At 50.5% G+C, this 24,297-nt stretch overlaps 3 protein-coding genes across 5 annotated transcripts in view; 2 read left to right on the top strand and 1 right to left on the bottom strand.

Moving 5' to 3' along the window:
• Positions 1 to 11,675: 11,675 nt before the first annotated feature.
• Calhm1 (calcium homeostasis modulator 1) lies at positions 11,676 to 14,602 on the top strand. Its single transcript, XM_005333601.2, has 2 exons — positions 11,676 to 12,227; positions 14,091 to 14,602. The coding sequence occupies exons 1-2, from the start codon at positions 11,676 to 11,678 to the stop codon at positions 14,568 to 14,570; spliced, it is 1,032 nt and encodes a 343-aa protein (XP_005333658.1). The 3' UTR covers positions 14,571 to 14,602.
• Positions 14,603 to 16,536: 1,934 nt separating this feature from the next.
• On the top strand, positions 16,537 to 22,091 carry Calhm2 (calcium homeostasis modulator family member 2). 2 transcript variants are annotated; one of them, XM_013362096.4, is made up of 3 exons: positions 16,537 to 17,476; positions 18,900 to 19,555; positions 21,152 to 22,091. In XM_013362096.4, the coding sequence occupies exons 2-3, from the start codon at positions 19,001 to 19,003 to the stop codon at positions 21,566 to 21,568; spliced, it is 972 nt and encodes a 323-aa protein (XP_013217550.1). In that variant the 5' UTR covers positions 16,537 to 17,476; positions 18,900 to 19,000; the 3' UTR covers positions 21,569 to 22,091. The 2 variants fall into 2 exon arrangements, with proteins under 2 accessions (XP_013217550.1, XP_005333659.1); XM_005333602.5 differs by having other exon boundaries at positions 16,538 to 17,476; positions 18,842 to 19,555.
• A 470-nt stretch (positions 22,092 to 22,561) lies between these two features.
• Pdcd11 (programmed cell death 11) overlaps positions 22,562 to 24,297 on the bottom strand; it is a 45,223-nt gene continuing 43,487 nt past the window's right edge. For both annotated transcript variants that reach the window (XM_021731831.3, XM_013362095.4), the window contains exon 36: positions 22,562 to 23,683. In XM_021731831.3, coding sequence (XP_021587506.1) covers positions 23,512 to 23,683 — 172 coding nt within the window. In that variant the 3' untranslated portion in view covers positions 22,562 to 23,511. The remainder of the gene's footprint in view (positions 23,684 to 24,297) is intronic.

Below are 24,297 nucleotides of genomic sequence, written 5' to 3' on the forward strand. Positions count from 1 at the left end.
TCAGGACCAAAAGTCCCTGAAACACCAGTGTCAGATCTGCAGGGAAAACTGTCACTCACTCTCCAGAAACTTAACAGGAAGAGTTAGGGGAAGATCTAGTCTTTCAGAAACCCAGGGCCTCCTCTGCCCCTCCCTGATGATTCATCCAACACACACACACACACACACACACACACACACACACACACACACAAACACACACCTGCCTTTGCCAGAACAGATGATTGCTAAACACGTGCAGAGCTGGGTTCACTCAAGGCTTTTATACTTCCTTAGGGTACCCTGGACAGTACAGAGGCCCCTGGAAATGTCCCCTGGAGCCCAGCTCCCTCCGTCCTGGCCATCTCTGCTCTCCTGGGCTCTTGCCAAGGGATCTTGTGAGAACAGAAAATCTCTGCAGCGCAGCTCCCACCACCTCCTGATGTGGTCAGGCCATGCAAATGTCTGAAATGGCACTAGGGTAGGGCATGATTTAGGCAAATTGCTACAGCAATTGAAGAAGAGGGTGGGGATGAGAGGTGGCATCCTGACCAGTAGGTAGGTGACATTACAGCCTATGTTCTGGCCCCTACATACTTTCTTTTATTTAAAAAAAAAATATATATATATATATGTACATATATGTATGTATGTATGTGTATGTAGATGTGTGTGTGTGTATATATATATATATATATCCCAGCCCACGTGCTTTCTTTCAAAAAGCAGTTTACCCAAAGCCATTCTGGCTCTGCTCTGATTTAAGTCAATAGGACACTGCATTCCTTGACCAAAAAACCTGTTAGCCAAAAATTTAAAACTTCTCTCTGCTATAAGAACACAGATCAGGAGCTGGGGCTGGGGCTCAGTGGTAGAATACTTGCATAGCATGCATGAGGCACTGGGTTCGGTCCTGGGCTCCACATAAAGATAAAGAAATAAAATAAAAGTATAAAAAAAAACCTACACAAATCACCCTGAAGAGGGGACTTTTGTGAACTTTATGCAGAACAAAAATTCCAACGCCCAGGAGAATAGGATAATTAAAAGCAAAGCAGACCTACTGAAGAGACACCCCCTTTCTCCACAGAAAAGTCATAACCAGGCTTCTCCAGAAATCTTCACCATAGCTGATTTTAGGACTGTCAGCAAAAGAGTCTCTGCAAAAGAGTTCAATGTAGATAAACTTCCTATTTTCATGTTGCCCTGTTTTACTTGGCCATTGGCCGGGAAGAAACCAGCACTCCAGGTGTGCTGGACACCCCTTACTAGTTACCCACAAACATATCCAGTATACTAGTTTGTAAAAATGTGTAAACAAGGCCTCTGGCCTTGAGCTGGGCTTCACAGAGATGTCTACATTTGTAAGATAAGAGAAGTTACCACTTGGGCTCCATGGTAACAGCTGGCAGGGGGAGGAAAGAAAGGGGAGAAGAAGCTCTCCCCTTCTCAGGTGTTGTCCTTGAAGGGTTTTCTTGCCCAGAACAGTAAAGAAAAAGCTGCTTTTATGTGAACTTCTGCAGACTGTGAACTTCTGAGCCCCTCCCCTTAATGCTGGGTATAAAATTCTGAAACTACCTGAGCTCGGGGTTCAGGGGATTGACTGATCACAGCAAAAGCTGTGCCCTCTGAGCCTGGCTGCAGCCAAATAAAACTGTTTCCTGCTATCTTTGGTGCCTTGCCTCGTTTGTCCCTACAACACTACCATAAAATCTATAAAAGCAAAATCAAAAAAAAAAAAAAAAAAAAAAAACAAGTTCCAGTTAGAATTAGTCAGCCTGGGCCAAGATGACCAAGAGTTACATTTAGATATTTAACATCTCATTTTAATCTTATTATCATAGCAAAATTTCCCCCTCCCCCACCATGAGTTTCACTTGAGTACCTGTGGTAAGACCATGTACAGTAGGGATTTTATAATCTGATGCAGTCCTACTGTCAATCAAAAGTTAAGAGGTGGGGGCTGGGGTTGTGGCTCAGTGGTAGAGTGCTGGCCTATCATGTGTGAAGCACTGGGTTCGATCCTCAGTACCACATAAAAATAAATAAAATATAAAGGCATTGTGCTCCTCTACAACTAAAAAAAATTTTTAAAACTTTGTATTAAGAAAAAAAAAAAAAAAGAGGTGGGCCTGTAATCCCAGCTGCTTGGGAGGCTGAGGCAGGAGGATTGCTTGTTTAAAGCCAGACTCATCAACTTAGTGAGGCTCTGAACAAGACACTGTCTCTACATAAAAAATAAAAAGGGGCTGGGGTTGTGATTCAGTGGTTAAGTGCCCCTGGATTCAATCTCTGGTACAAAAAAAAAAAATTGAATTAAGAGATGGTACCTGGATGAGACTTTCTAGAAACTTCTCTAAGACCCCCCATAAACCTAGGGAACAAAGGAGATCACCCTCTCCTTTTAGGACTTCTTTCCTTTCTCCTCTGGTATACTTTGCTATACTTTTATTACATTTTGTGTCCTGTTTCCTGTCTTGCTTGAAATTTTCACCTCTTAGTGTACAAGAGTCACTATCCCCAAGAAGCTCATTGTCAATTTGGTGAACAGGGATGGTGCAGAAAAAGGGGTAATCCAGAATGAACAGTGCAATATAATGGAGGAGCCATGTGCCTTTGATTTTGCAGGGAGAAGTAAAGTTCCAAGCTAGGGGACCAAGGCAGGCTCCGCAGTGGAGGTGCCATTGAATGGTCTTGAAGGATGGGGAAGTTTTTGACATATGAAAAGAGAAAAGAGGAGAGAGTGCAGAGGAAGCCCAAGGGAGGGAACAGCAAGAACCAAGGCTAAGAGTCTGGTGAAGGGCTGGGCCAATTGCATTTTCTCATTCAGCAGACATTTATTGAATGTTTAGAGACCCAGAGAGCAAGACAGACATGTTCCTGTCTTACTGGAGCTTCTGGACAGAGAGATAGAGACAGGGCCGTGAACACACAATCAAATAAGGTGACAGTCCATCCTGGCAAAAGTAGAGGGCCTTGGCCAGAGGACTGAAGAGTTCAGCCCATAGTCAGGATAGACAGACAGTAAAATAGGCAGCAGTTAAGTGCAATAAAGACTGCTCTAAATGTAAACGTCACTCCATGAAATTAACCTGGAAAAAATTCCAAACATACCAGCCAACTCTCGTGTCCTGGAGCTGCTGGATAAGGGAAGTGGGATGCACTGAGTGAAGGCTTCAGACTCAAGGGCTAAAAAGGGCACGACCACCAGGCATGGTGGCGCACGCACCTGTAATCCCAGTGGCTCTAGAGGCTGAGATAGGAGGATCGCGAGTTCAAAGCCAGCCTCAGCAAAAAACAAAACACTAAGCAACTCAGTGAGACCCTGTCTCTAAATAAAATATAAAATAGGGCTGGGGATGTGGCTCAGTGGTCAAGAGCCCTGAGTTTTATCCCTGGTACCAAAAGGAAAAAAAAAAAAAAAAAAAGGGCACTAGCGACCAGAAGGTCACAGGCCAAACCAATAGCCTTGGTATTTTTCCAATACCTGATAAACATACATAGTGATCAATGCACCTACCTGGCAGCCATATTAACCTCCAGACTAGCACACCTGAATGGCAATCTCCTATAGGGTTCCCTCTCGCCTGGTGAGAGCTCTATTTCTTTTCTTCTCATTTGCAAAAAAATCCTACTCTTTCATCTCATTCTCCATTGTCTGTGGGTTTTGTTCTTAAAATTCACAAGAACCCGAACAGATACTGGCAGGCGACTGGGGTCTGCTGCAAAGGTAAGCGGGCATTTCTGCTGTGGAGGGCTGCAGCACCATCCCCACACAGGTCCCTCTCACGCTGCCTAGGAACCAGGTCCCCAGGGCTGAGACCAGCCGCTAACACTGAAGGGCACCCCCAGCTGTGAAGAGGCCCTCCTGCAGCAAAGGGCTGTGACCCCAACAGTGGCTACAGCAACCGAGGCCAGGAACCAGGTTTCAGCAACACATTTTCAGGATTCTCTTCTCTGACATCCTTTGAAAGCATTGCCCACCTTCTTCAGTCCTTAGATGATGTGGTTTCCAAGCCCCAACCTCTTTTCCACATTGTATATAAAAGCAAGAGGCCTGGGGCATGGATGCCACCCCACCAGAGAGTAAGGGACACAGGTAGCAGGCTCTCACCTGGCTCCTAAAGATCCTCCTTCCTCAGGAAAGCCACTGTCTTGGGAACCCAAGCTCATTTTCCAAGCCTCAACCAATTTTGGATTACAGTCCACCCCATACCCCCCGCCCAACTGCTCCCTACCACTGACTTCATCCTATACATCGAGTCTCCCTCGGAGACACAGTGTCGCAGGGCAGAAATGTGCTAGAAGCTTGGGCTTTGGCTATACAAATCCCCTCCTTGCGCAACTGAGCAGCTGCAGCCTTCTGGTCTACCAGGTCTGCAGGAGGAGGGGAGGGTGGGAGGAGCCTTCAGGGTTCCGTTCTAGACTTTGACTTTGTCCTGCAGGAAAAGGGGTGATAGCTGGGATTCACCATGTGAAGAGGATGCTTAAAGCTTCAGGTAAAGATAGGGCCCTTGGTGAGAAAGTCTTGAGTGAGATGAGGATGAGTTTTGGAGGAAGAAGAGGGGGAAGCCAGAGAAAGAAAGAGCATCCAGAGGCAGAGAGTGCAGAGGCAGCTGAATTTCAAAATGCCACAGGAATGAACTCGAATCCAGCACTTCTGGGAGGCTCAGGAGGGAAGGACTGAGGGAAAAAGTCCTTGATTATTGGCAAGTGCCCAGGTCAGGGAATTGCTCACCCAGGGATGGGTCCAGGCCAAGCAGATGAGTGGTTCTGTGGGATTCATATAAATCCCTGGGCACCTGCCCCACCCATGATTATAATGGAAGGGTAGGGAGTTTGGATCCTGCCTCAATTTGTGATACTGATACAGGAGTGACTTTAAGGGGAGGTTGTAGGATCAAAAGACCAGATGGGAGCCGAGGAATCGTGTCCACCCCAGCATGCTTCCACTTCCCAGGGTCCCATAGAAAAATTAAGGAGTTCTCTGATGAGGGCCCAGCTCTACCCAACCCCTTGAGACCAAATGAAATTTCTTCTCCTTGCCTGTGCTTGAGAGGCTCTGCCGGGGGGAGGCTGGAGGACTGAGGAATGGGGAGCGTATCCCTGAAAGTCTAGAGAAGACCAGTGGGAAATGGATGGCAGATGGGGAGAGCAGAGGTGACGCTGGGCTGCCTTGGCAGTGAGCTTTGAACGTCCACCGCCTTTAGCCCTCCTCACTCTCCTCACAGACTGGAGGGAAACCTGGAGAGAAAGGCAGGTACTGTCTCCTGTTTGTGTCTCCCCGGGACTTCATCTTGGGCCAAGGCTCATTTCATTCACTTACTTAAATGAACCCAGCACTTATTAATTGAGCTCTTTATGCACCCAGAATACTTAAGCTTCGAGAGTAGAGTAATGAATAGGACAGATGTGGACCTTTAGCCATATCTGAGCCCCAGATTGTCAATAAACACACTCCCTAAGTAATTAAGATTGTAACCTGTGCTTGAAGGGACATTATGAAAGCCTCTATCAGCAGACTAACTTAAGCTAAGGAGACTAGAAGACCTCCCTAAAGTGGGGAGCCTTAATCTGAGAACTTAAAGATGAACAAGAATTTTGCAATGAAGAATAGGAAAATAAGCATTCCAGGAACATGCAAAGCAGGTGCAAAGGCCCTGAGATAGGAAGGGGTTTTTCCTGTGTGGGGAATAGAAAGGAAGCTGGTGAGCTGAAGTGTAGACCCTGGGGGGAGAGTGGCATTTCGTAGGCTGTGTGAAGGATTTTGGACTTCACTACTGCGGGGAATGAAGCCATAGATCAATCAGACATTTGCTTTTAAAATATCACTCTGGCCATAGCCTCAGAGTGGCTTAATTGGGGCCCAGTGTGAACTGTAAAAGGCAGGTGAGCGCTGAAGAGCTTGGATGAGAATGGAGATGGAGGGATGTGGTAAGTTACAGAGATTTAGGAGGTAGAACCGACTCTGCGTGTCCTGCTTAAAATGTAACACAGACACTGTACCAGCCTGGGCAATGACCCATGTCTGTGATCCCAGCAACTCCAGAGGCTGAGGCAGGAGGACCAGGAGTTCAAGGCCAATCTCAGCAACTTAACAAGATTCTGTCTCAAAATAAAAAATAAAGGGCTGGGGTTGTGGCTCAGTGGCAGAGCGCTTGCCTCACACATGTGAAGCACTGGGTTTGATCCTTAGCACCACATAAAAATAAGTAAACAAAAATCAAGATATCGTGTCCATGTATAACTAAAAAATATATTTAATAAATAAATAAAAATAAGAATAAAAAGGACTGGGAATGTAATTCAGTGCTAAAGCACCCCTGGGCTCAATTCCAAATGCCAAAATAAATTAATTAATTAATCAATTGAAAGAAAATAAAAGACTCTATGTTATTCAGGCTGGATTTGAGATATAAAAATAAAATGCAGTGGCACACGCCTGTAACCCCAGGAACTCGGGCAACTAAGGCAGAAGGAGGGCCCGTCCGAGGCCAGCCTCAGCAACTTAGCAAGACCCTGTCTCAAAATAAAACATAAAAAGAACTGTGGATGTAGTCCCTCCGTGATAGAGTGTCCCTAGGTTTCACCCCCAGTTTTTCAAAACTAGATAGATAATAGATAATTAGATAGATAGATAGATAGATAGATAGATAGATAGATAGATAGATAGATAGAATGCAGTAAAAGTAAAGCAAGAATGTTAATGGCTTAACATGACGAACTTAATGTCTAACTCAAGCAAAATCTTAGGAGAGGAGGATGGGGGAGGGATTTGCTCTGCAGAGTCACTTGGGGTCCCAGGTGGCAGATGGCCCCCATCTCATGGTGCCACCCTCAAGACACTTGGTATCCCCAGAGGCAGGGCCTGGGGCGAGGAAGTGGGTACAGTAGCTTATGTGGAAGTTGCTGCCAGGAAACCCTGGAGGGAACAGATGTGATCCCCAGTCACCACCGCTGCACCTAGGGCACAATCTCTTGGGGACCTTGAGGACCACTGGAGTCAGCAGCTCAGGAGAACAATGGATTGTTTCCTCCCAGCCTCACTTTCCCAATAGGGCCCTAACTGGGTCTCCGCCAGCCTTAGGCCAAATGTAAACCCAGTGCTGGGATGACTGCAGCAGGTCAGGGACTTAGGTGAGCAGCCTGTGTCCTCTTGAGGTGAAGACCACATACCGGGGCTGGGGCGGAGCTCGAAGGTAGAGCACTGCTTAGCCTGCGCAAGGTCCTGGGCTCAATCCCCAGGACCAAAAATAGACCTTGGTCCTCTGAAAACACAGCCTGACGACACCTGAGTGCCCCTGCAGCTGCATCCGCCATGGGCTCCTGCCTCCTCCACTGCCCCCTACTCTGGCTGCTCCACCAGTTGCTGGGTGACTCTCCTATGCAAATCAGGCATTTTCCTAAAGGCACAGGCAGGCACTCTCCCCAGGGGCCCCCTTTGCATGACCTAATACAAACTTTCGAAGACACTGCTGAGGCTCAGGTGTGTTCTTACTGCCATAATGTTGTAACCATCGTCTGCAGGGAGCCCATGCTGGGCCTGGCACTGTGTTGGGCCTGCATCCTCCTACAGCACCGTCACAACCTCCTAAGAGGTGGTCTATCATTCTCCCCATTTCACAGATGAGAAGGCTGAGGCCCCCACAGATTAAATACTTAAATACTTGCCCAAAAGTCCCTGGCTACTATGGGGCACGGTTAAAATTTGATCCTGGGTCACCAGTTAGGTTGCTCTCAACCACTCTGGGATGCAGTTTTCACTAAGGGACAACAAGTGAGCAGGCAGGGCCTTGAGTCAGACTCTGTGGACAGTGAGGGACAGCACAAGTGAAGATGAGGTGTCCAGGACGCTGTAACAAGATAACACAGAATTGCCTCAAACCACACACGTTTATTTCTCATAGTTCAGAGGCTGAAAGTCTAAGACCAGGATGTCAGCAGGGTTGGGTTCTGGTGAAGGCCTCCTTCCCAGTCATAGAAGGCCACTTTGTCACTGTGTCCCCAGCTGTTAAAAGGTAAGAGAGTCTCTTTATAATGACACTAATCCCTCCATGAGAGCACCACCCTCATGACCTAACTACCCCCCCCCAAACCCCACCACCTAATACCATCATGTTGAGGGTTAGGATTCTGACTTGTAATGTTCAACCCATAGCGTCCCAGGCAGCCTGTGTCCCTTCTGTGCCATGGACAACAACCAGCTCTCTGGCCTCAGCTGGTGCTCATAAGGCCACAGCCTCCTCCTTCCCACCCCGACCCCTCAACCTGCCCCGCCCATCCGCCCTTCAGAAGAAACGCCTGTTCCTAACACTCCTCACCTCCTGGGTCCTCCCATGATGACATCGGTTTATGACACTAGGATAAACAGGGGATTTGGAGACATCCACATAGAACCTGATGAAAAACAAAACAAAATGATCATCTTATATAATTATCATAAAAATAAATAAACAAAGTATTAGGAAATGTGTTAAATGCTGAGTTTCCATAAAATATCCAAATTAAATTTTTTAAACTTCTCAAAACAAAAAACTTGAGGTTGCTTCAGTAAGCACAGTCTGGGGGGGAGGGGTTACCAAGGATTGAACTCAGGGACACACGACTACTGAGCCACATCCCCAGTCCTATTTTGTATTTTATTTAGAGACAGGGTCTCACTGAGTTGCTTAGCGCCTCCCTTTTGCTGAGACTGGCTTTGAACTCACAATCCTCCTGCCTCAGCCTCCTGAGCCACTGGGATTACAGGTGTGCACCACCACGCTTGGAACTTTGTGTGTGGGTGGGGGGTGGGTATTGGGGCACTCAACCATGGAGCCATCCCCATCCTGTTTTATATTTTATTTAGAGGTAGATTCTTGCTAAGTTGCTCAGGCTGACTTTGAACTTGTGATCCTCCTACCTCAGCCTCCTGGAATTACAGACATTCACCACCTGGCCAGTGTGAGCACATTTTTCAATATCAGACTTTTTGGGGAAGGGGTAACTGGGGATTGAACCCAGGGTCACTTACCCAATAAACCACATCCCCAGTCCTTTTTTATGTTTTTTTTTAATATTTATTTTTTAGTTGTAGTTAGACACAATACCTTTATTTTATTTATTTTTTTATGTGGTGCTGAGGATAGAACCCAGGGCCTGGCATGTGCTAGGTGAGCGCTCTACCGCTGAGCCACAACCCCAGCCCATTATGTTTTATTTTGAGACAGGGTCTTGCTAAGTCCTTAGGGTCTCACTATGTTGCTGAGGTTGGTCTCAGACTTGCAATCCTCTTGCTTCAGCTTCCTGAATCACTGGGATTACAGGCGTGCACCCCCACAACCAGCAATATCAGACTTTTCTTTCTTTCTTTCTTAATAGTACTGGGAATTGAACCCAAGTCCTTGCACATCCTAGGCAAGTATTTTACCACTGAGCTACACCACCAGCCCTTATGTCAAAGATTTTAAAATAAAATTGCAGTTAGAATTTGCAGGGCATAAATATGAGGGTAAAGTAGGCACCTTGGATACCATTAAACAGGGACATTGCTACAGGGAGCCATGTCCAACAAAGGTAGGCACGATAGAGATTCTAGACAGCTACCTAGGGCCACCCCTCCTGGTTTCCGGAGCTATCCCAGGCCCATCCCATCCCCACCCACCACTCCTGGGGCTGAGTGCCAGGCCCCAGCTGCAGCTTGGACCCTTTGCTGGCCATGCCTGCAATGGGCCAGTGCACATCAATGGTTGCCTCCTTTGCTTGATCTCCTTCATCCTCATCCCCACCAAGGGGTGTCCCAGGTGAGCCGCTGACAAGGGTCCTCTAGGGGCCACCAGCCTAAGGGCTCCAGTTGTCCCAGAGCAACATTTTCCCTATCTGTATCCCCTTTGTGAGACCAGCATTTCCACCTGGATTAGTAGAACAGGGGGCCTTGATACAGCCAGAAGAGAAAAGCCAAAACCCCACTGCCCTGACCTCTCTTCAACCCTCACTCTAACTCTGTGAGAGGGCTAGCCTGGGCTCCTATCCCACCTCCCCACCTACAAGCTGGGTAACCTTTAGCTAATAACTTACCTTTTCTGAGCCTCAGTCCCCACCTCTGTAAAATGGGACAGTGCCTATCCCACAGGGTTTCTCTGAGTTCGAGATTCAGGATAAAGAGAGAGAAATACTGAATCTTAAAGGAAATACCCATCAGCGGTCGAGATACAGAAAGCACAGTTGTAAATCTTGGCCCATGCCCCTGTAAAATGAGGAAGATACACAAGTGCAGGAAACATCGGTGTGAAATTGTGCAGCTCCACCCTGGATCCACCTCCAGTTCATCCCCTGATACAGCCCTTCTATACATGAGGGACCCCTGGCCCAAGGTACTCTCCAGACAGCCCACATTCCCCCTTAAATGTAGATCTACCTTCCTAAATAAACCTCCATCTATGCCTTTCCTTGTGCTGAAATTCTTTTCTATCACATATGCCAAGAACATCCCTGGTCCTGAGTTAGGCTGTTTTTGTCAGCTTTACAGATACAAAGCCCCCTAATGAGGTTCCATGCACGCCTACAGGCGCAGACTCGAGCCACAGCAAGCTCATGCCTGAGCACAAACATGGGGAGGCACAGATCTGTGGGCCCCGTGTGGAGACACCCTGTCTGGGTTCTGCCTCACCCCCACCCCCACCCCTTGCCCCAGACAGGAACCATCCAGTTGGAGCCAGATCTGACCTGCCCTTCTGGGAGAGCTGTGGACATCAAAGGGAGCCCATCAAGCCCCTCCCCTTTGATGAGTACAGGGAGGAGGCCCTCGTCCTGCAGACACTCTGGAGGCGCAGGCTCCAGGCAGGAAGCACCCCCACCAACCCCTTAACTTTTTTATCTGGGGACATAGAGCTAGGAGGTGGAGGCAGGAAAGGATTCGCCATCCGCAACCCACATGCAGCGCACACAGAGGCACAGGCAGGTCTGACACGAAGGTACCTGCACACCGAAGTTCCCTGCCCAGGCAGCCTGTCCACTACAGGTCCTCCGACTTCAAATCCAGGACATTTTACTCCATGCCATGCCCACAATTACACCATGTCCACCACCACCACTGCCATCCTCATGGTGACCAACATCACCTCCCAACCCTTCCCATCTCCCTGACCCCCGCTGCAGTCACCCCACCACTGCCACCCCCACATCGGCAGACCATCATTGTGTGTCTGATGGAGGTGGCCCTGGGATCCTGATGCAGTGTGGAGGAAAGACATGCAGAGGGAGGGTGACATGCTTCCCAGGAGCCTGGAGGCCTCTGCAGCACCAGGGACTCCCTCAGACTCCACCCTGCTGGACACACTGTCTTCCCAGCCTGTGCCCTCCCCTTCCCCACCCTCCCACACTCACAGAGAGCTGTCCCCATCAGGTGAGGAGGCCCTTGTGGCTTCCTAGCACCGGAGGCAGCTGGGGAGAGACAGGAGTCAGGGAGGGGTGGGGAAGGGAGGGGCACAACGCTGGTTGAACCCACAGGATTGGCCAAGCTGCGCCCTCTTGGCCAGCACCTGACCAGAAGGTTCCTCAAAGTGACAGTGACCTCAGCCTCTGCCCTGAGCTCTGCCGGTCCCAGCTGGGAGGGCTGAGTCATGAGGTGGGTGCCAGGTGGTCAGGGAGGGCTGCAGGAGCCTTTTTGGAGGCAACAGTGAGGTGGGGAGAGGCCGCAGGGCCCTGTGGGGGACACGATGGACAAGTTCCGGATGATCTTTCAGTTCCTGCAGTCCAACCAGGAGTCCTTCATGAATGGCATCTGTGGCATCATGGCGCTGGCCAGCGCCCAGATGTATTCAGCCTTCGACTTCAACTGTCCCTGCCTGCCAGGCTACAACGCAGCCTACAGTGCAGGCATCCTGCTGGCACCTCCCCTGGTGCTCTTCCTGCTCGGCCTGGTCCTGAACAACAATGTGTCCATGCTGGCTGAAGAGTGGAAGCGACCTCCTGGCCGCAGGGCCAAGGACCCTGCTGTGCTGCGCTACATGTTCTGCTCCATGGCCCAGCGAGCCCTCATTGCACCTGTCGTCTGGGTGGCCGTCACACTGCTCGATGGCAAGTGCTTCCTCTGTGCCTTCTGCACTGCTGTGCCCGTGGCTGCCCTGGGCAATGGCAGCCTGACACCTGGCCTGTCTGCTCCCGAGCTCGCCCGCCTGCTGGCTCGGGTGCCCTGCCCTGAGATCTATGATGGCGACTGGCTGCTGGCCCGTGAGGTGGCCGTGCGCTACCTGCGCTGCATCTCCCAGGTGAGGGGGCCAGGTCTGCTCACAGACCAGGGTCCCTCTTAGAAGGCCCTGTTTCCCCAACTCTCAAAATGGGGTTCCCTCCAGATGGAGTGGGAGAGGGGGGACATTTCCCCAGTCGAGACTGAAAGCAGAGCCAATGAACTTTCTCTGAGACTGGGGCCACCTGGAGAAAGTGCTATGGCTCTCTCAGTGTAGCAGATTTGTCCTCTGTCCTGAGGTCCCTAAAGAGGACCCAGTAGCTCAGCTGACCCCATCTGCTCCATCCTGAGCTCTGAGCTTAGAAGCTGAGGGAATTTGCATCATTTTCTCTTCCAGCCTGGGCCTTGGAGAGCTGGTGGGTGGCTGGGCCATTTGAGTATATTTCCCTGGCAAATGCCCCTATCTGGCTCCTCCCTGCTCAGAGAGTGGGAGCTGAGGGTCTGGGTGTCTTGGAAGGGAGCACGTGGGTAAGGGAGATCCACAGTTGGGATACGAATTAAAGGACCACTCTGTTAGCCCTTTAATGGTCAGTCAAGGAGAGGGGCAGGAGGCTGGGCCTGCCCTGGAAGGCCTGGAGAAATATGCACACTCTGCTCTGGTGAGTGCAAACCCCCGGGCTCCCCTCTGCAGCTGGGACCCTTCTCCTATGAGGCCTCCCTCACCACCCAGATGCCACCTGTGAGTCTCCCAATGTGAGTACCCAAAGCGAGCTCTGTTTCTCTCCCAGACAGACCAGTGTCTCCACTCCTGTGGGCACTTGTCCCACCACTCCAGGCCTTAGGGTCTAAGTAGCTGTTCCTTTACCTGACCCTTAAATTACCACATCACAAGCTGAAAGGGCCTCCAGAGGCCATGGCTGCCTGGCCTACAGACACATTTCATTTGGCCTTCAGAATTTTAACTCTAAAGTCACCTTTAGAATTAATTGGCTTCCTCTAAAACTCAGAATTTTTTAGATAAAAATCACATTTCCAAGTTCATTTGAAACATCTGAAGATCCAGCCCCTCTGGGCACACACTTGTTCATTGAGCAGCCTGAGGGCCCCCCCCCCCGCCCCCTCACCCCTAGACCAACCACATGCTCTGCAGCTCCTGGCCTGGCCCCCTGGGATAGGTATATGCATTTGCCCCTCATCCCCGTTCTGACCCGTCCAATGCTGCTGTGTGCAGCTGGGGGCCCAGGTGGGGCCTTCAGCGCCCTCCCAGTACTGACAGAGCAGAGCTAGAGACAAGGGTCCAGTTTTTCAGCCGAGTTTGAGAGCTTGTCCAGGGCTTCTCTGGGAGCCCTGAGGCCTCAGCTCCACCCACGTGGAGAAGAGGCTCACCCGGTGCAGGTGTCAGTAGCAGGAGCTAAAGGAGAGGCACAGAACTCTGAGGAGGAAGGGCCACTATGGCCTGGGGAGGTGAAGAAGCTTTCCCGAAGGAAGAGACATGGTCCTGAGGGCCTATTGGAATGGCGGTGGCTAAAAGTTAGTGGGTACTATGTATGCACCAGGCGCTATTAAGTCTATTATCTCTTTTAGTCCTCATGGGAACTATGAGATAGGTGCTGTCACTAGCCACAGAGTAGTCAGGTTGCGTCACTCTTAGTCAGCTACTGAGCAGTGCAGACAAGATTCAAACCAGGCCGACTCACTCCAGGGTTTGGAGTTTACCCCTGTGCACAAGGACCCAGCCAACACAGCAGATGCCTCACACAAGCTCTCATTCCCAAGAGGTGGGTATACCCATGCCTATTTTGCAGTTGAGGAAACAGAGGAGGCCAAGAGGTGAAGTGAAGTCACTTGTCCAGTTCCTGCTCTCCTCACTAAAGGCCCCAGAGAGTGCTTTGGGGGTTTGTACAGGTTTGGAGGCAGGAGGCCTAACGCTTCCCTCTCCCCGCAGGCACTGGGCTGGTCCTTCGTGCTGCTGACTACACTGCTGGCGTTTGTGGTGCGCTCCGTGAGGCCCTGCTTCACACAGGCTGCTTTCCTCAAGAGCAAGTACTGGTCCCACTACATCGACATCGAGCGCAAGCTCTTTGATGAGACGTGCACAGAGCACGCCAAGGCCTTCGCCAAGGTCTGCATCCAGCAGTTCTTCGAAGCCATGAACCATGACCTGGAGCTGGGTCATGCTCACAGGCCACTGGCCACAGCTACCTCTCCATCCGCCTCCCACAGCCCCACCGAGGGTACTGAGGAAGAGAGGGAAAAGCTGCGTGGCATCACCGACCAAGGTGCCATCAACAGGCTGCTGACCAGTTGGCACAAATGCAAACCACCACTGCGGCTGGGCCAGGAGCCTCTGATGGGCAATGGCTGGGCTGGGGGCGGGCCTCGGCCTCCACGCAAGGAGGTGGCCACCTACTTCAGCAAAGTGTGAGCTGTGGCTGGCTTAGGAAACACAGCTCTCAGACCCTCAAACAAGATAGAGAAATGAAGGCTTTAGGTGCTGCACAGCAGGCCTCAGGAATAGGCCCACATGTCCAGGCACTCACTTGTCCTTGTAGGAAAGGAATTATGGAGCTAGAAGGGGGACTCTTTCCTCCAGATTTGACACTGCCCTGGGGCAGTGGGCCCATAAGCAGTATTAGTTCAGAAGTGTTCAGAACTGACTTGGGGAGACAGATGGCTAGCCCCTGACCGCCTTCCCAGGCCACTTCTAAAGCTGCTTCTTTCATGGTGGCTCACTACCTCCTCTCTGGCCTCACAGGCTGGTCTGCCCCTGCATCCTCTGTCGTCTATGACTTTTGAGGAGCTCAGGACTCGGGAACCAGGAGGACATCCAGCCCTCTTGTGATATTGGCCAGAATCTTCTGGGTGAGTGGGCCAAGGTGGCAGGTGATAAGACAATATGCTGAGAGTTAAGTCCAGGAAGGAGATGCCAGGGTTTGTGGTCACTACGGAGGTCACTAGACAAATATGGAGGTGAACTCCATGTTAACTAGCACCAAGCATGAAACACTCCCCGTGGAGGGGTGCTTGGAACCACACTAACACCTGCCTCATGCCCAGATCTCAGGGGGAAATCACACCATCCCCAGAAGATGTCTCCTGTTAGAAACAGAAGGGGAAGCCTCCCATTTTCTCAAGGGGGCTCTAAAGCACTAAGAAGTTCTGCCCTGAGGTGGGATGAGGAGGGAGAGGAGCTGCCTAAGTGGAAATAGCTCACACTGCAGAGCAGGGCAGAACTGGGTCGATGCTGTGCTCTACTACTTACAAACTGTGTTCTGGGCCAGGTGCCTTGGTTTCCTCAATTGTACAATGGGGACAAGGGCCCTTAACTCGAGATGGTTGTATATAAAAGCACATGGCAGCCAGGCACGGTGGCGCACACCTGTGATCCCAGTGGCTTGGGAGGCTGAGACAGGAGGATGGCAAGTTCAAAGCCTCAGCAACTCAGTGAGGCCCTAAGCAACTCAGTGAGTTCCCAAAATAAGTAAAAATAAACAAATAAATTTTTAAAAGTCAAAAAGCACATGGCACATGGTAGTCACTGAGGACATGGTGGTTTATGGGTTTGTTCATTTCTAAATCTGAGGGCGTCTCTCTTCCTCTCCCAAAAGAGGGACAAGAGACATAGGAATAAACAACTTCAGTCTTTGTTTAGGAGGAAGAAACAGGGGTTCAGATAGGTTTCTTATCTTTCAGACCTGAGTCCCACCCATCTCAGAAATCACTTTGCTTCCAGTCATGATTTCCATCCTTCCTTGTTCTCTGTTTACACTTCTGAGACCCAGTCTCCCTCTTTATTTGTAAGGAGGGCAGGTCCCTGCAGACAGAAGTGGGCTGGGAGGAGTTGGGACCTGACCCAGGTCCAGGGAAGAGGGGATCAGATGAGCACAGTCAAGCATGTGTTGGTGGGTGGGGGCAACCAGTAAGAACAGGAAGCCCAGGGATACTGAGAGAGACAAACCTGAATGAAAGAGTAAAGCTTTGCGTCAGCAGACCCGGGTGGAAACACCAGAGCTACAGGAGCTGTGGCAAGTCACCTAGGCCCTTGGAGCTGCAGTGTGCTCCATGCAGGGGTTGTTAAAAGACCTGCTTCTTAGGCCTGTGGTGAGGATAAAAGGAAATAGCTCTTAGGGAAGGATTTGAGGCCATAGGGTCTGAAACAAGCATACAAGCAAACACACCAAAATGGTCTCTCCCCTTCATTCCTGCGTGTGGACAAGCCGGGCAAGGTTTCCTCATCCCTCAGCAGTTCCACCATCAGGGAAACACAGCCCTGCAGAGCTGGCAGGGGCCATGTGGCCTGTCCTTAGAACTCTCTTCTTCAGCATTCCTGACCCGTGACTCTTCAGCCTCAGCTTGCACACTCCCACAGATAGGACCACTTCTGGGGCAGGCTGGGAAACTCCTTCAGAAATCTGCCTCCTAATTTCCACCTACCAGCCAGGCTGTGCCCCTTGGGCCTCAGAAGACCCTAGACTCCTGAATTCAACTATGAGCCTTCCAGAGATGGGAAGTAGTTCTGGGACTTAGCTGAACTATGGAGGGAAGAGCCACATGGAGGATGGTTTGTTCAGTCAGGGGCAAACAGCTCAGGGGAAGGGCCAGACTGGGGTGGGGCTTGCCTGGCATTTTGTGTCCTCGGAGAGACCACCTTGTCTGATGGCACTCTCCCACGATCTCAGGAACTGAACAGGGGCTCCTTCTAGTAGTTTCTGCCTGCGTGCTGGGGTGGGGGTGGAGAGGTGGGATCAAGCAAGGGGTGCTTTTGAAACTGGAATGGGGGCAGATCCAGGCCAGAGCTGCTGCCTGTCCCCTGCTGAGACCCTCCCCAGCTACCCCCACCGCGCCCTGTGTGGAGCACCAGGTAGGCTCGAGGCCGGAGGTGGAGTGCCAGCCACCAAGAGCGGCGAGCAGCGCTGCTGAGCAGCGCTAGTCGGGGCAGCAGCAGCTCAACAGGCGCCTCCACTTCCTCTCCGCTCGCGCCGCCCTCCGCCGCCCGCCCAACCCTCCTCTTCTGGCCGGGGAAGTTTTTTCCATTCGCTGATGCGCGAGTTCCATCCCACTGTTTCCTTCTCTCTTTTCTGGAGTTAAATTTGTCTGTAGGTGCTTGAGATCTGCCTGTAGACGCCTGGAGTTAAGTCTGTCTGCAGATGCCAGCCCCAAGCCCTCTGGTCTCAAACTTTTAGCTCCCGTGCAGAAGCAAAGCAGAAGGGAGCCCTGGGCGCCTTCGGAGGCACTTAGGGTGCGACCGGACTGCCGTCTCCCACGCCTGCACCATACTCTGAGTCCAGCTGTCAGGAGGCCAAGGCCACCAGTGCCTGCAGCCAGCCCCAGGTAAGGAGGAGCCCCTCCCTGGGTGTGCCAGGTGTCAGAGGAGCATGGCAGGGCTCCTCTCAGGTGGCCTAGGTTTTGTCCCAGGGAGCGGTCCCCTGCCCAACCACCATAGCTGCCTGTCTCCTATCTTCACTGATGGTTGGAGGAGGTCCCACTTCCACTGGAAATAGGCTGTCCCCAGCACAGTGGTCTCAGAAGATAGCCTGATTCACCCTCTACTCATCACCCACTCTGTCCAGACTTCTTATACCCAAATTGGGGTGGGTTTATGGACTCTGGGCCCCGCAGGAAGCTAATAAGGTGCCTAGAAATCAAAAGGCAAGAGGGAGACGGGACTGCCATTAGCTCATGTATCCCCTGCAATAAGACAAAGTCCTTTTCCCAAGCAGTTAGATGGGAGCCCCTGGTTCTGAGTTGTGGAGTCAGATTTCTCCTCTTCTTCCTGGAGCCCACATGGCCATATGGCCCTGCCTGGGCCCATCTGGCAGACTTGGCAGAGGTGGGGACAGGCAGAGATGTAGTGATGACTACCCAAAGAACCACCTCTGCTTGCTGTGCACCCCTCCCTCCACTCCCTGGCTTCCTCTAGCCTGGGGAGTTTTGTTTTTCATCCTCCTGAAGGGGAGGATTTGGGCCACACCCTGGCTTGTCTCTCAGGGCCTGTGGGTGGCGCGGTCCGAAAACTTTGCAGGAGCCTGAGGCCAGGCCCACTCCCTGGCAGGTTGCCAGCACTGCTGCAGCCCAGAGCAAATAGAGCAGCCTCCGGAAGGGGTGGTGGGCAAGATACAGCCTTGCCTCAAGGAGGCTTCCTCCTGCTGGCAAGTGGGGCAGGGCCCAGGCCCAGGACTTGGTGGAGCCAGGCTGCCGGGAGGCTGCTGCATAGGGCAGGGATCACAAGCAAAGTCGCAGGAGTTAGAGAAAATAAAGGAATAACAGCCCAGCCAAGACAACCACTACAGATTTGACACTCTCTCAATGTCCAAGGTCACTCAGTCTGGGACATTAGCATCCAGAAATCCCAGAAGGAAAGCATCCCACATCCCCTACCACTACAGGGCCATTCCTAACCCCTATCCTGGAGGTGGTGGTGGCAAAAAACAAAACAAAACAAAAAAACAGCCAGATAGACCTTGAATCTCAGCTGTCACGTGTAACCCTGACCAGTGGTTCACCTTCAGGAAGCCTCCCCTTCCATAGAAGAGCTCAATGAGGAATTGTGGGGATGGAGAGCACCTGACATATGGCAAGGACTCAGCATAATGGCCACCATCAGTTCCACAGGATCGGGTTCCTCCTTTGTCAATAGACCCCACATACCCACCATGTTCATAGGCAAATGTTTATCAGCTATCTCCTGTCCTGCAGGAAGCACCACACCAGCTACTGTAGCCAATAAAATGGTACAACCATGCCCTGCCTCCAGGTGTCCTCAAGCCTGCACGCCTTCCTAGTCCCACCTGGAACCATCAGTCCTTTTCCCTTCTGCCTCCTCTGCTCCACTCCGTCTCCAGCCAACCAGTCACCATGGCAGCCCTGATTGCAGAGAACTTTCGCTTCCTGTCACTCTTCTTCAAGAGCAAGGATGTGATGATTTTCAATGGGCTGGTAGCACTGGGCACAGTGGGCAGCCAGGAGCTATTCTCTGTGGTGGCCTTCCACTGTCCCTGCTCACCAGCCCGGAACTACTTGTATGGGCTGACAGCCATCGGAGTGCCCGCCCTGGCACTCTTCCTCATCGGTGTCATCCTCAACAACCACACCTGGAACCTAGTTGCCGAGTGCCAGTATCGGAGGACCAAGAACTGCTCAGCTGCTCCCAACTTTCTCCTTCTAAGTTCCATCGTTGGCCGTGCAGCTGTGGCCCCTGTCACCTGGTCTGTCATCTCTCTGCTGCGAGGAGAGGCCTATGTCTGTGCTCTCAGTGAGTTTGTGGACCCCTCCTCACTCACAGCTGAGGAAGAGGGCTTCCCACTAGGCCATGCCACCGAGATCCTGGCTAGGTTTCCTTGTGGGGAGGGCCCTGCCAACCTGTCAGGCTTCCGGGAGGAGGTCAGCCGCAGGCTCAAGTATGAGTCCCAGGTAAGGAGCTGTGCAAGAAGCGGCTCTTCCTTCCTCCCTAGGTGGAGAGGAGGTGCTGAATGGCGGGGGGGGGGGGGGGGGGGGAGGTCAATACTCAGGGGTTAAGGTTTCCAAGAAAGCAATAGATTGTTGGCATTAGGCATCAGAGTTGGTTAACAAACTGTGCATTAGTGTTTGGTGGGACAAGTCAATTTCAGCCCCAATTTAAGAGAGGTTTGGTTTTGGTTTTGGTGCTGGGGTTGAAACCACGGCATCACCCACACTAAGCACACTCTACCACTGAGCTATACCCAAAAATATTGTTTTTTAATATTTATTCACAATACATTTCACTCATTTATTTTTTACGTGGTGCCGAGGATCAAACCCAGGGTCCTGCGCGTGCAAGACAAGCACTCTACCACTGAGCTACAACCCCAGCCCCTCAATCCCAGTTTTAAACAATGAAGGAACATTCTTCTAGTTCAGACTGAGCTTTGATCATGTATAGGCCGTTTATCTTAGCCAGGGTGAGCATGGGCCTGTAATCCACCTCAGAAGCATTTGCTGTGGGCTGTGAACTGATAACGTAGTGTGGTTGGCTGAGATGATCCCATTCCTGTCCCAGAAAGGCTGAGGCTCAGCACTTGGATCAGCCTCATGTGTGGCTGATACAAGGGGTCTCCTGGGGCAGGACAGGGCATTAAGTCAGGAAGAAGCAGTTACTGCCCCATCCTGGCCAGCTTTTGCTGCATTTTGAAGGAGAAGAGGTTGGTCAGGAGAGTGAGAAGCAGAGGGTGAGGGTGACAGGAAGGAGCACAAGAAGACCTTCCTGAAAAGGTCTTCTCTCAGAAATGTAAGAAACCTAAGTAGACAGAGACATCAACAAAGAAAAAAAAAATGGGAGCTGGGGATGTGGCTCAAGTGGTAGCGCGCTCGCCTGGCATGCTTGCGGCCTGGGTTCGATCCCCAGCACCACATACCAACAAAGATGTTGTATCTGCTGAAAATTGAAAAATAAATATTAAAAAAAAATGATGCTGATCAAATGCCCACAGATCTCTGTACAATTGGCCTTGATGGTCCTTGCCAACATAATCTTGGACAGGTTTATACCCGAGCATTCATGACCAGCACATGGGTGATCTCAAATCAAGGCAGTTAGTGATCCAAGGTGAACCAGGCCATGAAGGATTCAGGAAGGCAAGATCACTCCTAGAGGGGCCTTTGAAAATTTCCTGGAGATAGCATCTGACTAAGCCTGGTAGTTGAGTTGGTTGTGTGTGTGTGTACACACGCTTGGCATTCAAACCTAGGGCCTCACACATGCTAAGCAAAATGCTCTTACCACCGAGCTACACTCCCAACTGCTGAGCTGGGTTTTGATGGGTGAAATGATGGAGGGGTACCTTTGGGCTTGAAGTGGTAGCAGAACATGCAAGAAGCATAGCTTAAGAACAGGGAAGGTGCACAAGTTAAAGGAAGTAACGGAAAGAACAGGCCTGCATTTCCTACCTCCCCACAGAAGCAGAATCTGTTCCTTCCACTATTCTTGGGGTGGGTAGTGACACAAGACAGCTCCCTACCCCTCCTGACCCTTGCCCGTTCTTTGGCCAGCTCTTTGGGTGGCTGCTCATCGGCGTGGTGGCCATCCTGGTGTTCCTGACCAAGTGCCTCAAGCATTACTGCTCACCACTCAGCTACCGCCAGGAGGCCTACTGGGCACAGTACCGTACCAACGAAGACCAGCTGTTCCAGCGCACTGCAGAGGTGCACTCCAGGGTGCTCGCAGCCAACAACGTGCGCCGTTTCTTTGGCTTTGTGGCACTCAACAAAGATGATGAAGAGATGATTGCCAAATTCCAAGTGCAAGGCACACAGCCACGGCCACAGTGGAACGCCATCACAGGTGTCTATCTGTACCGTGAGAACCAGGGTCTCCCGCTCTACAGTCGCCTGCACAAGTGGGCCCAGGGTCTAGCTGGCAATGGCACAGCCCCCGACAACGTGGAGATGGCCCTGCTAGCCTCCTAAGAGCCTGCCCGACTCGCTCTTTGCAAATGGTACCACTTGGTTCCAAAGTGAACCCCACCCCCCCACTGCCTGTTCACATCAGCACCAGAAGGGAATTTTTTTAAAATCACAGATTCCTGACCAAACAGGTCAGGGAAGAGGACACAAGGATCCTGTGGATAATGCAGTCTGCTCTGACAGGAAAGCTGTTAGGCCTGAAGCCTCTCCTGTTGCCATTAGCCTACTTGGGTCATAGCTTTGTGGAAAAACCTCTTTTCCAGACCATGGTTAATTGACTTCAATTAACCATGACATAGGTTTTCTTTTGACAGGTGGGACTCTGAACTGAAGCTTCAGTCAGAAGAGCCAGGTGACAGAAATGCACTGCAGGTTCCTTATATAATACATTGTGCAGTTAATTTTGTATCTAATTGCAAAGGGACATTGAGCTCAGTGGTGCATGGTTGGGAAGCTGTCTTCTGTTGTATGCCTCTGGCATGATTTCATGTATTTAAATTTTGGATAAATCATTTCTTACTATAAAGGACTAACTTGGTATCTGTGTAACCGAATGGGCACAGTTATGCACAGAGGCCCAGATCCCAGTCTGTACAGGAGTGAAGGGGACAAGACTAAAAGGAAGCACAGAAGTGGAAATAGCTTGGGAAGGCCAGGTGTCCATGCAAGGGTGGTCCTAGGACTGAATTTTCTGGCAACTGGATTCAGTTTTCTGATTTGATCTGGACCAGTGAGAACATGACCTTTCTCAGAGGGAGGCTCAGTTGGAAATTTCAAGAGTCAAAAGATCCTGTTATTGACAGGACAAATGTAGCCCCTGAAACCCAGTGCTCATGTCCAAGAACCAGCCCTCCCCAATTTCTACTCCCTCCCAGCCTCACCCTGGTTACCTCCACCACCTCTTAAAACCTTTTGATGCTCTCCTTCATTCCTGTCCTGCTTCCTGGCATACAACTCAGTCATTTCCCAGGGAAAAGCTCTCAGGATATTCAAGGCTATGCCAGAGAAAATTTTTAATTCCCTTAAGACCAAGCCAAAAAGAAAAGGGTTCAACAACTAGTAAGGATCACTATTCTTCCAGAACTCTGAGATGTACCAGCTTGGGAGAGGTGAGGTCACCTGGCCACAGTGGGCCTGGGGGTGAGTGTTACCAGGCACATTAAGTCAACACTTGTGGCTTTCCTCAGCAATCCAGGTTCTTTGATTTTCCCTTCTAGGACCTGCTTTTGTCCTCCTGTCCCAGCCTCCACTAAAGGGCAGGAAGTACTACCTGGCCTGAGGCAATTGTGCCTTAACTTAACAGAAGGCTTGCTTCCTAGGAACTACTCTAACCCCTCTGGCTGGACTGAGAGCCTGCCAAGAACAAAGCAGGATCCTGACCATGAGATCCACAGGAGTTAGGCTTTCTACTCTTGGTTCCCAGGGAGCTCTCCTGAAGGACGGACACTTGTTTTCTCTGGGAGCCCCCCAAACTGCTGCCTGTAATCACTGAACAACTTCAAAAAAGATGACACAAATCCATCATAAAGCAGAACAAGTAAAGAGAAATTAAACCTCAAGGGCCAGAGAATGTGGTGAGTGATTGATTGCCTAGCATGTGCAATGACTTGAGTTTGATCTCCAGCCCTGCAAAATGATGATGATGATGATGATGATGATAATAATAATAATAATAATATACATTTTTAAAAAGGAAGGGAGGCCTCCAATTCTTTTTTCATCCTGACAGGATTAATAATAATAATAATAATATACATTTTTAAAAAGAAAGGGAGGTCTCCAATTCTTTTTTCATCCTGACAGGATTACCCCAAAGATGCTGCAGAAAAAGCTGCACTTAAATAAAATCCTCAGGCAACAGCTTTACAAGTGCCCAGGTGCCTAAAGAGGGTGGGGGGACAGTGGTGCTGGCCCACTGCTGAGTGTCCAGTGGAGCTAGACAGCCACTAATCGTCCAGCACTGAGCTCTTGGCCTCCACGTATTCCAGGGCCTTCGCCTTGACTGCCTGCACATCCTTCTCAGTGCCATGTTGCTTTTCATAGTCCAGATAGCGCTTGAAGAAGAACTTCATTCTCTTGGGGGCCAGGCTCAGATGAATGACACGCTCAAATATGTCTCTATAAGGAAGAACAGAAGCAAATGTCTCGTGGTCCCGTCATGACTCCTAGCTAGTGGTCACCCACTAGCTAGCGGTCACTAGGCTCTGGGCCCTCTATTGTCCAGCACTCCTACTTCTGACTTTATCATCATTAAGAATTCCTGTGTTAGGGGGCTGGGGATGTGCTCAAGCAGTAGCACACTTGCCTGGCATGCGTGCTAGGCTTGCGTGAGGGTTCGACCCTCAGCACCACATACAAACAAAGATGTATCCACCGAAAACTAAAAAAAAAAAAGAAAAAAAAAAAAAAAGAATTCCTGTGTTAGGCTGGGATTGTGGCTCAGCGGTAAAGCGCTTGCCTAGCATGTGCGAGGCCCTCAGCACCACATAAAAATAAATAAATAAAATAAAAGGTATTGTGTCCAACTAGAACTAAAAAATAAATATTAAAAAAATTATTAAAAAAAAAAAAAAGAATTCCTGTGATAAACTGAAGTGACACCACACCTTCATTTTCCAAATGAATAGGTACTGAGATGCTAGAGGACTTACTGGCTTCGAGCCTCACAATGAGTGGGGATAAGGCTACTAGAATAGGGACCACAATGAAGCACAGATCCATGAGAGAACCAA

This window comes from Ictidomys tridecemlineatus, chromosome 1, assembly GCF_052094955.1.
Source record: "Ictidomys tridecemlineatus isolate mIctTri1 chromosome 1, mIctTri1.hap1, whole genome shotgun sequence".
Classification (NCBI taxonomy): domain Eukaryota; kingdom Metazoa; phylum Chordata; class Mammalia; order Rodentia; family Sciuridae; genus Ictidomys; species Ictidomys tridecemlineatus.